The sequence below is a fragment of the Pan paniscus genome, chromosome 8 (assembly GCF_029289425.2).
Source record: "Pan paniscus chromosome 8, NHGRI_mPanPan1-v2.0_pri, whole genome shotgun sequence".
Lineage (NCBI taxonomy): Eukaryota > Metazoa > Chordata > Mammalia > Primates > Hominidae > Pan > Pan paniscus.
Genome location: NC_073257.2, coordinates 135,603,659 through 135,616,713, shown reverse-complemented (window position 1 = coordinate 135,616,713; position 13,055 = coordinate 135,603,659). Strand labels below are relative to the sequence as shown.

Below are 13,055 nucleotides of genomic sequence, written 5' to 3'. Positions count from 1 at the left end.
GAACAAGGCAGGTGATGATCACAACCAGAGAGGTGATAACCACACCCAGGGAGGTGATAACTGCAACCGGGGGAGTGATAACCATGACCAGGGAGGTGGTGACTACAACCAGGGAGGTGAGAACCACAACAGTGAAGGTGAGAACCACAACCAGGGTAGCAATAGCTATAGCAATGGAGGTGATAACCACAACCAGGGAGGTGATAACCACAACCAGGGAAGTGATAACCACAACGAAGGAGGTGATGATCACAACCAAAGAGGTAATAACCACAACCAGGGAGGTGATAGCCACAACCAGGGAAGATGTCACCATAACCAGGGAGTTGATAATCACAACCAAGTATGTGATAGCCACAACCAGAGAGGTGATAGTCACAACTAAGGAAGGTGTATTCCTTCATTCTCATGCTGCTATGAAGAAATACATGAGACTGGGTAATTTATAAAGAAAAGAGTTTTAATTGACTCAGAATTCTGCATGGCTGATAAGGCCTCAGGAAACTTACAATAATGGCGGAAGGCACCTCTTCACAGGGCATCAGGAGACAGAATGAGTGCTGAGTGAAGGGGGAAGCCCCTTAATAAAACCATCAGATGTTGTGAGAACTCACTATCAGAAGAACAGCATGAGGGAAACCACCCCCATGATTCAATTACCTCCCACCCGATCCCTTTCATGACATGTGGGGATTATGGGAACTATAATTCAAGATGAGTTTTGGGTGGGAACACAGCCAAACCCTATCAGCAAGTATCTCAGTCCATTCATGCTAAAATATTGTAACCTGAGTAGCTTATAAATAACAGAAATCTATTCAGAGTTCTAGAGGTGGGAATGTCCAAGATCAAGTTACTGGCAGATCTAGGGTCTGGTGAGGGCTCACTCTCTGGTTCACAGGGCCGTCATCGTGCTGCATCCTCCCATGGCAGATGGGCAAACAAGCTCCTTTGGGCCTCTTTCGTAAGGACACTAATCACCTCCTAGAGGGCCTAGCAATTCATGCATTGGGGATTAGGTTTCAACCTATGGATTTTGAGAGACATAACATTTGGAGGATAACAGGAAGTGATAGCCACAACCAAGGGGTGTGGAAAGTACAGGACCGGGTGGGGGCAATGGCCAGGAGTTTCCTCCTAGGGGGGCGATGACAGAGCGGGTGCTGGAAGGAAAGTAGGCACTTTCCAGGGCAGAGGGATATAAGGAGAGTGTTCTGGGCAGAGGCGATAGCAGCTGGGGTGTGCAGAATGTGGGGGCGCTTGGGAGGCTGTGGAGGAAAGCAAGAGGTGTCCGTCTTCTTGGGAGCTCTGTCCTTTTAGTGCATCGTCATCAATGCTTAGAGTTTTTGATTCACCTTGTTTTTCAGTTGATGAAAGTTGTGAATGAAATGTGTCCCAATATCACCAGAATTTACAACATTGGAAAAAGCCACCAGGGCCTGAAACTGTATGCTGTGGAGATCTCAGATCACCCTGGGGAGCATGAAGTTGGTGAGAAGGGCCCCTCTGGGATGCTTGGCCCCTTCATCTTTGGTACTCATGTAAACAGTTAGGAGACTGTTCACCCTATGAGAAGATTCATGCCACAGGGCATCCAGCTGTCCACACCACTGCTGTCTCACGTAGACAGATTTTGCCCATGTTGGCTCTGTGAACCACTCATCTTATGATATGGACTGTAGAATTATTTACACTGGAAATACCCATCTTTTCTCCAAATGGAGCATATTTCATTCTCTGAGGTCCACCTCTGAGACCAATCACAATAGCCAAAGAAGAAAGTGGCTGAGGTGGGCAGGACAGAATTTCCTCCTCCTTCAGGATTCCCTGATCATTAATGGCTCATATTAGAGGAGCTTCTCCCCATTCTTAAAAAAATTCAATTATATTTTTAGATATTTCCTGTTTTCAGACATTTCCCATTCAGTCACTCCCCAGCCTGCACCTGTATAGGTCAGATGGGCTTCTCTGTTTTTCTTTTTGGTAAATCTGGGAGCTGTTTAGAAATCTGCTGATATTTAGGTGCAAAGATTTGGCTGATTTACTTTAACATTCATCAGGGTCTCAGGAGTTCCTCTCTGGAAGTGGTTTTTTTGGTTTGTTTGTTTTGTTTTTTTTGTTTGTTTGGTTTTTTTTTGAGATGGAGTTTTGCTCTTGTTGCCCAGGCTGGAGTGCAATGGCACAATCTCGGCTCATGGAAACCTCTGCCTTCTGGGTTCAAGCAATTCTCCTGCCTCAGCCTCCTGAGTAGCTGGGATTACAGGCATGTACCACCATACCCAGCTAATTTTTGTATTTTTAGTAGAGACAGCGTTTCTCCATGTTGGTCAGGCTGGTCTTGAACCCCCAACCTCAGGTGATCCACCTGCCTTGGCCTCCCAAAGTGCTGGGATTACAGGAGTGAGGCACCACACCCAGCAGGAGTTTATTTTAAATGGTAAAAACTTTATCTGCTGGTAAAATCACATTTCCTCAAAAGCAGTAGCTTTGCCAATGAGGGAAGGAGATGTGTTGTCAGCTCGAGCCCAGCACTGATAAATACCAGGCCCTTGTCCTTTCTGACTGCTGTAACAAAATATCAGAGGTTGGGAAATTTCTAAACAACAGAACTTTATTGCTCACAGTTCGGGAAGCTGGGAAGTCCAAGGTCAAGGCACGGGCAGATTCAGTGCCTGGTGAGGGCTGTTCCTCTTAAGACCCCTTCTTGTCTTACATGGCAGGAGCAGAAGGTCAAAAGTGCCTGGCTAGTTCTCTGGAGCCCTTTTATAAGAGGAGTTATCTTTTCATCACCTCTTGAAGGCACCACCTCTTTTATTTTTTTTCTCTTTTTGAGACAGGGTCTCATTCCGTCTCCCAGGCTAGAGTACAGTGGCACAATCTTGGCTCATTACAACCTCCACCTTTTGAGCTCAAGCAATCCTCCCACCTCAGCCTCCTGAGAAGCTGGGATTACAGGTGTGCATCACCATGCCCTGCTAATTTTTTTTATTTTTTATTTTTTAGAGTTAGGGTTTTGCCATGTTGCCCAGGCTGGTCTTGAACTCCTGCACTGGAGCCATCTCCCAAAGTGCTGGCATTATAGGTGTGAGCCGCTGCGCCCGGCTGGCCCCTCCTCTTAATACTCACATTTGATCTTAACTTCCAGGATATGAATTCTGGGGGGACACATACATTAAACCATAGCACCCTGAGATTTTAAAAGCTGAGCTTTGAAAGAGAAAATACCTAAAGAAAGCCCACTTTACACTGTGTCACTGCTGATTTGCCCTGATGGACTATTCTCTGCTTATATTCATTTGTCTTTGTTAAACTTAATAGGAAGTTATTTTAAGAAAAATAATTGCCTCCCAAAAGAGAGGCACTGATTGCTACGGCTTGTGCTCAACTTGTGAATGTTAAGCCCTAAGCACTATGTTATTTGATCTGTTCTTGGTACGTAAAAATGGACATTATTCCCCTGTGACAGGTGTCATGTCAGATTTTTCTACACATTTTCTTACATACCTGACTGTCTGGGAATAAGACAGTTGTCCTGATGTCATTTTAGAGGTTTGTTTGAAAGAACAAATAGGTCAAAAACGGTAAGCTTATATTATTCAAGACTTTCCCCCCAACACAATGTGACAAGCACCGTTTGGCCCTAAGTGTTTCAACATGAACCTGTGCTTCTCTCTGTCTTTGAGTAAAGGTGAGCCCGAGTTCCACTACATCGCGGGGGCCCACGGCAATGAGGTGCTGGGCCGGGAGCTGCTGCTGCTGCTGGTGCAGTTCGTGTGTCAGGAGTACTTGGCCCGGAATGCGCGCATCGTCCACCTGGTGGAGGAGACGCGGATTCACGTCCTCCCCTCCCTCAACCCCGATGGCTACGAGAAGGCCTACGAAGGGGTAATGGCCCTGGCCCATCTCACCCAATAGGACATGGGCAGCGAGGCCCCAGCTCCAGAGTATGTCTGGCCCTAGGGTTATGCAAAATTCCACTTTCTGAGCTTTATTTGTTTATTTATTTTTTGAGTCGGAGTCTCCCTCTGTTGCCCAGGCTGGAGTACAGTGGCGTGATCTCCGCTCACTGCAACCTCTGCCTCCTGGATTCAGGCGATTTGCCTCAGCCTCCTAAGTAGCTGGGATTACGGCCGCCAGCCACCATGCCCAGCTAATTTTTGTATTTTTAGTAGAGAGGAGGTTGGCCAGGCTGGTCTCAAACTCGTGACCTAAGGTAATCCACCAACCTTGGCCTCCCAAAGTGCTGGGATTACAGGTGTAAGCCACCGTGCCTGGCCACACGAGTTTCATTTTTGAGTGTCTGCTGAGGCAGGGAAGCCTACAAGGTTTATGAAAGGTGCAAAGCAGGCATTGAGAATGATGGTGGCCTTGAGAGGTGGACATGCCGACCAACTGGAGGACGTGAAGATGAGCAGCAATATTGCTATATACACAATGATAATGGAATCCAATAGTAACACTTTATGTTGGCTAAGCACTTAATCATGGCATGTGTTAGCCTTGATTATTACCTTTAATCTTCTCATCAGTCTTCTGAGGATAGTTGTTTTATTATTCTGATATGTTCTTTATATTTTGTGTTCCAATTATGATATAGAATGTATATAGGTTATAGGTGTGCATAGAATATGCATATGTACAGAATTATGTATAAAGAGAACATATAGTTAGTATTATGTTGTGTTGTGTATTGACAGTGATATATCTCAATACCTGGGAATACAATGGAAAATTATATTAAAACAAGGGTACCTATCAAATGCAAGCTTTACAGTATAGAAATGTGGTCACATTTATTGGTGCAGATATAGTCAGTTAGGAATTTGCATTGCTAAATAGTGAGCCAGAATCATGGGCAGGCAGGGAGAATGCATTACTGTGGTGGCCATTGATGAGTTCATTGCTACTCAGAGGTTCACCTGGCCAGTATAGAAGAGAGGAAGGTAGGGGTGGAAAAAGAACCTAATGCTTTTTAAGCACTTCCATGTGGCAGGGGTGGTTCTCTGCATTCCCTCTTTGGAGTAATTTGGCTGAACTATCTATCACCCACCAAATATTAATAGGAAGTTTTTCAATATTCTCCTTTAGATGCCATCTTTGGGTCAAAGGGCATCTAGAGGCTTAGAGACATTCCCCAAGGGGAAGTGGAGACAGATGCATCTTGTATGGTAGAGGGTCCGCGTTGTCCTGCAGCCTGTGCATTCTTCACACTCTCACTTGTCTCCAGGGCTCGGAGCTGGGAGGCTGGTCCCTGGGACGCTGGACCCACGATGGAATTGACATCAACAACAACTTTCCTGATTTAAACACGCTGCTCTGGGAGGCAGAGGATCGACAGAATGTCCCCAGGAAAGTTCCCAATCACTATATTGCAATCCCTGAGTGGTTTCTGTCGGAAAATGCCACGGTGAGTCAAAATACCCGTCATCTGTAAAGCAGCCAAAGGCAAGGCTTAACCTCCATTGGTATTTGCAGAGGATAGCACATTTAAGAAAGAGACAAAACTGTTTTTTTCTTTCATGTTTTCTCCAAAAGCAGAGAAGTATGCTAGATAATAACTACCTTTTAGGTGGATATTTGGGGAGATTCTTCATAGAGGAGAAATCATCTAATTGTATTTCTTAACAAGCACATGGAGCTTCAAAACCAAAACAATCTCCCCTGAATTGCACATGTTTGTTACTACCTTTATTATCTTTCTCACTGTCGGTTATATTACTAAGAAATTATCCTTAGCCCTCACTGATTGCTTAATATATCTTATTTTTTATTTTAGTACATTCCCTTGGGTTTACTACATGTGGTGTTTCTTTGGAAAGAAAAATGAAATTAGATGAGAAATATTTCCCCAGATTTCTTAGGTCTTGTTTTACAAAGAGTATGTTGTAGAAGAAATAATTCTCCCATACCTCTTATTGTCTTTCCTGGTCATCATAGTTGAGCTCCTTACTCTGATTCTTTGATCTTAAACACCCTTCAAGAGTTCTACCTTTGTTGATATATAAGTTAGTGTTAGGTTCAACTGCAGCAACAGAAAAATCAAAATAGTGCCTTAACAAGGTAAAAGTTTCTTTCTTTCTTCACATAAAAGTACCCTGGAAGCCAGCCAAGGGCGTGCCAAGTAGAAACCTGGTAATCATCAGGAACCCAGGATTCATCTCTCTCTCTCTGTCTCTGCCATGTCAGCATGTGACACTCATCTTCAAGGTCATAATCCAGGGTGGCAGCTGGTGCTCCAGCTGTCATGTCTCTGAAGGAACAGGAGAGAAAGGGCTTGGGGAAAAGAAAAAGTTTTCTCTCAGATAATTCAATTTCCTGTAAGCGGTTCTACATAATACTTCTGCTTAACTCTCACCTGCCAGAATTCAGTTGCACGTGGTATCAACCACTGCAAGGAAGGCTGGGAAATGCTATATTTTAGACAAGCATATTGCAAGCTCAAAACAAACAAACAACAACAACAAAAGATCGGACTTCTACTGGGGATTCAAGGGAGCTGGAGAGAGGACAGCTGCTCTCCCTTGGCATTCCAGCCCCCAGCACAGCACATGTGGGTGCCACGTGCTGGAGGAGGAGCAGCAGGGTGGGCTCCTTTAGTAACTCACAGTACAGGGTCATCCAGGCCCTCCAGAAGTGAGCAGTAGGGTGATGAAGACAGACGGCGGCAATGCCACTTGGTTCAGTTAGGATGCCCAAGGGTGCTGATGCGGGCAGGAGACTAAGGAGGCCCCTGAGTCTTCCATCTTCTAAATCTGCTCTCATGTTTCCCACAGAACCTGTTTTAGTTGTTTTTTGTTCATTTGTTTGTTTTTCCACCTAACATCCCAATGACACCTGGCAAAGTTGAGAATTCAAGCTGTGTTATACTTTGGGAACACTTAGACCAAAATTGGAATTTGGTTGCCAACTTTCTTAGCCACTAGGCTATAAGAACTAAGTAATCCTTTTAGCACAACTGTACAGAGTCTCTGGATGTTCAGTCTTTGCTTTTAGACTAGAATTTAGTTATTTGAGCTTGTTGTCTAGAACTACAAGGAGAATTACACAATTCTATCATCACCAAAACTTTTCTCAATTGTGGATAGATTAGATAGATAAGAAATCAGCAAAGATAAAGATTTGAATAACAAGGCTAGCAGGTTTGACATAAGGTACGTATAAGAATTCTATAACCAATGATTAGAGAATATTCTTCTCAATAATCCTGTAGCATTTTAAAAAATTGATGATAAACTGGGCTTATAAGGGAAAGCTCAACAAATTTCAGAGAATAGGTGTCAGACAGACCTTGTCTCACCACCATACAATTAAACTGGAAGGTTGTAATAAGATTAATGAAAACCTCATCATGTATTTAGAAAATAAAAAACTTCTAAAGAATAAGTCAAAGAAAAAAATACTGGCGACTAAAAAATAATTAGAACTGAATAATAATGAAAATATTGCATATGAAAATTTGTGGATTACAGCAAAGAATAGTGCTTTAGGGAAATTTATAACTTTAAGTTATTACATTGCAAAAGAAGGCTGAAAGTTAACTTAAGAAGTTAGCAAATAAATAAATTAATTAATAACAGAAGAAACCCAAAGTAAGGGAGATTAATTTAAAAACAAGGGCATTGGGAGGCTTAGACAGGCAGATCACTTGAGATCAGGAGTTCAAGACTAGCATGGCCAACATGGTGAAATCCTGTCTCTACTAAAAATACAAAAATTAGCCAGGCATGGTGGTGCACAACTGTGGTCCCAACTACTTGGGAGGCTGAGGTAGGAGGATCGCTTTAACCTGGGAGGTGGAGGTTGCAGTGAGCTGAGATTGTGCCACTGCACTCCACCCTGGGCAACAGAGTGAGACCCTGTCTCAAAAAAAAAATTAAAATACATAAAATAGATAAAAAGCAAGGGCAAAAATCAATGAAATGATAGGAAACAAAGAAATAATATGAAGTGATTTGTCTATAGAAAGGTGTGTTTGACAAAATTTAACAATTATTCACAGTACTATCTCACCAAATTTTGAATATAGCTTTTAGTGTAAGGAAGGCTATTTTAGGTAAGATACAAATGGCATTAATCATAAAAGATTAGTAAATTCGACTACATGGAGATAAGAAAGCCTGTTCATCAAAAGATTTGAAAAACTGTGACAAGCTACAAATTGGGAGGAGTTATTTATAAATTATATAACTGAGAAAGTTGAAAATTTAAAAGCTGAAGAATAACAAATAATAAAAATATGAACAATACAGTAGAAAAATGGACAAAAGGTAAGAGAGGAGGAAACAGAGTTAATAAACATGACAAGATGTTCTACCTCACTAGTACTAAGGAAACGCAGATGAGAGAACATTATATGTCCATTGTTTGGCAAAAGTAAAAAGCCCCCAGTGTGGGAGGGAATACGGGACAGTAGATTTCTTATACATTGCGGGTGAGTATACACTGGCATAATGATTTTGGAAAGTAACTTGATTATCTTGTAAAGTAGAATATTTCTATATCCTATGCCTCTGCAATTTCACTTCTGGTGATATGTGCAAGATAAATTCCAACACATATGTACCAGAAGACAGTAAAAGAAAGTTCAAAGCAACACTGTTCGTTATAGCAAAAGATTGAAAATTACCAGTGCCCGTCATCTAAGAATAGGTATTAACACATTAAATGAGATCGCCATATTGAAGTGAAAAAAGCCTGGAAATAGCTTTATTCAACAATAGGATGAATCTGGGAACCACAAAACTAAGTGGGAGGAAAAAAGAAATTGCAGAAGGCAACCAGCAGTATAGTTGCGCCCCTCTGCCCCCGCCTTTTTTTTTTAGATCAAAAGCAAGTAAAACCAAACGATATATTTTGAGGTATACACATATGGGATAAAACAAAAGAGACAGAATGAGAATCACATCACTTAGGATACAGTGGGTGCCTCCGAGTGGGAGGCAGGAGGGTGGATAGGTAGGATGGTGTAGGCACACACAACAGAAATTGTTAGTGAGGTCTGTGGTTGGATGGTGGGTTAACAGGTGTTTTCCATATTGAAATAAATAACAGAAGGGAATCCCAGCACTTTGGGAGGCTGAGGTGGGCAGATCACGAGGTCAGGAGATCGAGACCATCCTGGCCAACATGGTGAAAACCCATCTCTACTGCAATACAAAATATTAGCCAGGCGTGGTGGTGTGCACCTGGAGTCCCAGCTAGTCAGGAGGCTGAGGTAGGGGAGTTGCCTGAACCCAGGAGGCGGAGGTTGCAGTGAGCCAAGATCGCGCCACTGCACTCCAGCCTAGCCACAGAGCAAGACTCCGTCTGAAATAAATAAATAAATAAATAAAACCAGAGGGGGACCAAGCACAGACCAACAGTGATGCTGTGCAATGAATTAAGCTCTCTCATTGGTCCAATCCAGGGCCCCCGATGTGTTTAAACAAAAACAGCAACACTTAATGAATCCCAAGTCCATTTCATCCCTTACTCAGTTTTCTATACTGCATGGTGAAATGATTTCCAATATCTTCTTTGTCATTGTCGATTTGATCTTACTGAGATTATCTTCACAGGGATTAGCAATTTATGACAAATACTTGTTTCACTGATCAATGTTTGACCATATCAAACTTTAAATTTTAGCTTTTAACATCGTTTTCTTTTTTTCTTGAATTTCATTGTTAAACGATGTCAAACATGCAGAATTAGGGAGGAAGCTGCCCAGGATCGCCATGGACCCATCTCAGCTCTGACACTTGACCAGTTCCTGTTTCATCCACCTATTCCCTCTCTTTCTCCTCCTACCCCAGATTACTGAAGCTAAACCCAGGCATCATAGCATTTCCTTTGTAAAGATTTCAGTAGGTATCTCTAAAAAATAAAGGCACTCTTTTACAAACATAAGGCATTACCGTTATTATATCAAAATAAAATATTCCTTAATATTGTCAAGTATCTGGTCAGTGCTCACATTTCCCCTGTTATTCCCCCCTCCCCAAGGTTGTTTAAATCAAGATCCAAACAAAGCCCGTTCATTTTGATTGGTTTATGAGTCTTTCTAAGTCTCCTTCACATTTTCCCAGAATTGATTTTGAAATTCTGAACTTTACTAAGATTATTCCACAAAAGCACTGCTTTTTCGACTATGTTCCTGTTTGACAGCTGGGGAGATAAAATGACTTCCTGCTCATTTTACTCGTCCATTTGGGATGTTCACAGGTGGCTGCCGAGACCAGAGCAGTCATAGCCTGGATGGAAAAAATCCCTTTTGTGCTGGGCGGCAACCTGCAGGGCGGCGAGCTGGTGGTGGCGTACCCCTACGACCTGGTGCGGTCCCCCTGGAAGACGCAGGAACACACCCCCACCCCCGACGACCACGTGTTCCGCTGGCTGGCCTACTCCTATGCCTCCACACACCGCCTCATGACGGACGCCCGGAGGAGGGTGTGCCACACGGAGGACTTCCAGAAGGAGGAGGGCACTGTCAATGGGGCCTCCTGGCACACCGTCGCTGGAAGTAAGCCTCCCTCTGGGGGAGAGTGGGCTGCGGGCGCAGGAGGACTCTGCAGGGGTCTCCTCCTGGCCCTCCTGGTGTCACTACTGTCCTGTTGTCACTAAGTGGTGGCTGCCACGGTGGAGCACTTAGGACCTGCCAGCACTTTCCTAAGCACAACACTCAGGCTCTCCTTCCATCCTTGCCCCAGTCTCACTTTCCGGTGCTCAAAGGAGGTAACTGGGGCTGGAGACCCAAAGGGATCTGCTCCAGCAAGAAAGGCACAGGGCTGGGGTCTCTGACTCCGTGGCCTGTGCTTAGCCTCCAAGCTATTCAGATTTGATAGGGTTAGAGATGGGTAAAATTGGAGTTAATGGCAATATTGGACAACAACAAAAAGAAACCCCAACCCAGTGAAGGGGTGGAGAGCATGCTGGTGCTGGCGCTGGAGCCCAGGTTTTTCTTATCTTAGCTGTAAGAGCTATTCTGTTCTTGGGTGATGTCCTGTGTGTAAACCCACAGAGGGGGCCAGGCATCCATCCCAAGCTCAGCTGTGAAGGGACTCTGAGCTGCAGACTGAACCTGTGGTGAGGACGGTTCCATTCATACCTGCTGTCCTCCAGCGGCCAGCGGGATGGCCCGTCACACTCATACCCACAGCCTGCAGTCAACGCCGACTGTGTGCTGCATGGGGAATTCAAAGTATTGCTCCTGGCATCCACTCAGGACTGTAGAGGCTCCCAGGAGAGACTTCAGAAATTCCCTTACAGCAGCCAGAGGGCCCCGCGGTCCACATGTCAGGACAAGCACTTTGTTTCCTGTCTCAGGGCTGTTCCCTAAGCCAGGAGGGATGAGGATGTCCCATTTCCGAAGTCCCTCTGCATTGACTGCAGGACCCCAGGCATAATGCTTCTTGCTTGTTTCCTTCCCTTTGTGAGGGTTGGTCAAGACAGTGATGAATTTGCAAAATATTTTCATGTCAGACTGGGGGTTCAAATCCCACTCTATCACTGGCCCTGCTGTGTGATGCAGGGCCAGTTACTTAACCTCTCTGAACCCTTGCACTTTTTCATTTGTAAAAACGGGCATGATGATGAAGAGGAGGAGGAGGATGGTGGTGGTAGTACCAGCTCCCTCTAGGAAGCTGTGAGGATTACGCAGGTGGAAGATGTGGATGTGCTTGACGTGTGGCTCACAGAAACAGTCGTGATAAGTTCCCATCCCCTGCGGACTCCCCTCTGCAGTAACACGGCTGCTGTGAAACCTCAAATGAGCACATCCTTATTGTCGGTTTCACTGTACCGATAAGCATCAATATTATTTGACTTTGTTAGAAACTCAGCCTTCACCTACTTTTCAAGTATGTTCCCACCCTTGGGAAAAGAAAAACAAAGTAGAAATACTTGTTTCCCTGGCCATTTTAAAACATGTACAGAAAGCTTGACGTTTTTGCCTTTTACAGACCAAGCGGAGGCATTTTATCTAAATCCATCATGGTTTTACCTTGTATGAAATAAAAAAAAATGCAAATCTCTATCTATCAAGAAGAATTCCTAATGGCAAAAAACATTCTTGCTTTTCAAGTTTTTAGCCCTAAAAACCCACCTACAAAAAGCTTTAAGTAAAATACCTGTTTATTTTTTATGGCTGCTGTGACTAAATTGGGCACGGGCACACCTGGATTCCCCAGTGTTGGTCACTTATAACATTTTGCGAAGTTGGCTGCCGCACAATCACATAGGTAGCGTTTGATTTTTTTTCTATCCATTATATTTTCCATTATTTCTGGGACTTCACGGCAGAGCCATGCGGTAGCTTGAGCCTTTTTAATCATTCATCTTCCTGACAGTGTGATGAAGTCTGCAGATTCATTGCTTTGTAGATTAATGAAATGTGACTTGTAATTTCCTTTCCTCCCCCTCCCTCTCCTCTCCACCTTTTTGTTCCATTTTTTTTCTCACTCATTAGCTGTGCCCTGCCAGGCACTAGTTAATGGGGAGTGGCCCAGTTGAGAGCAAGGGTCAATACATTTTGAAATGCACATTGTTTGGAGTGTGTGTGCTTTCACTCCAGACTCCTGTGACCCTCCCTGTTCCTGCAACCCTGCACCTTCTCCTCCACGGTGAAGGCAGGTGTCGTGGTAGCATCAGATGCACAGAGCTGTAAGGAATGCGGCTGTGCCTTCCCTGCTGAAGCTGGTGACAAGAGAAGGATGCCAGTCAGGGAGAGAACACAAAGGAATGTCTCACCACCCCAGCTAGGGCCGAAGGCTTGTGAAGAACTGTCTGGGGCACGTCATGGCCCCTTGTTCACACACTTCAGACAGGAAGTCGCATTTTGCTTTTGAAGCCCTTCTCTGGCCACGTATTCTCAGCAAGGCGATACACTCTGGAAGGCTGGCAGGCAGCAGCAAGGCAGCATGGCCCAAGCTTCTCCACCTCCCTCTGGTTTCTCATTTTGCCAGTTCTTCTAAAGCTTCCTGTGCTCTGAAGACACATATTGCAAAATGGCAGGCTCACTCCAGAATGTTTAAATATCGCATTTATTTCAGTGCTAATGAGGACTAAAAGGGTGGAAG

General features: G+C 44.1%; 1 protein-coding gene across 2 annotated transcripts in view; it reads left to right on the top strand.

The window, feature by feature from the left end:
* Positions 1–13,055, top strand: part of CPXM2 (carboxypeptidase X, M14 family member 2) — a 147,600-nt gene that overhangs the window by 119,208 nt on the left and 15,337 nt on the right. For both annotated transcript variants that reach the window (XM_003816302.4, XM_034931651.4), the window contains exons 8-11: positions 1,368–1,491; positions 3,689–3,885; positions 5,228–5,407; positions 10,204–10,501. In XM_003816302.4, coding sequence (XP_003816350.1) covers positions 1,368–1,491; positions 3,689–3,885; positions 5,228–5,407; positions 10,204–10,501 — 799 coding nt within the window. The remainder of the gene's footprint in view (positions 1–1,367; positions 1,492–3,688; positions 3,886–5,227; positions 5,408–10,203; positions 10,502–13,055) is intronic.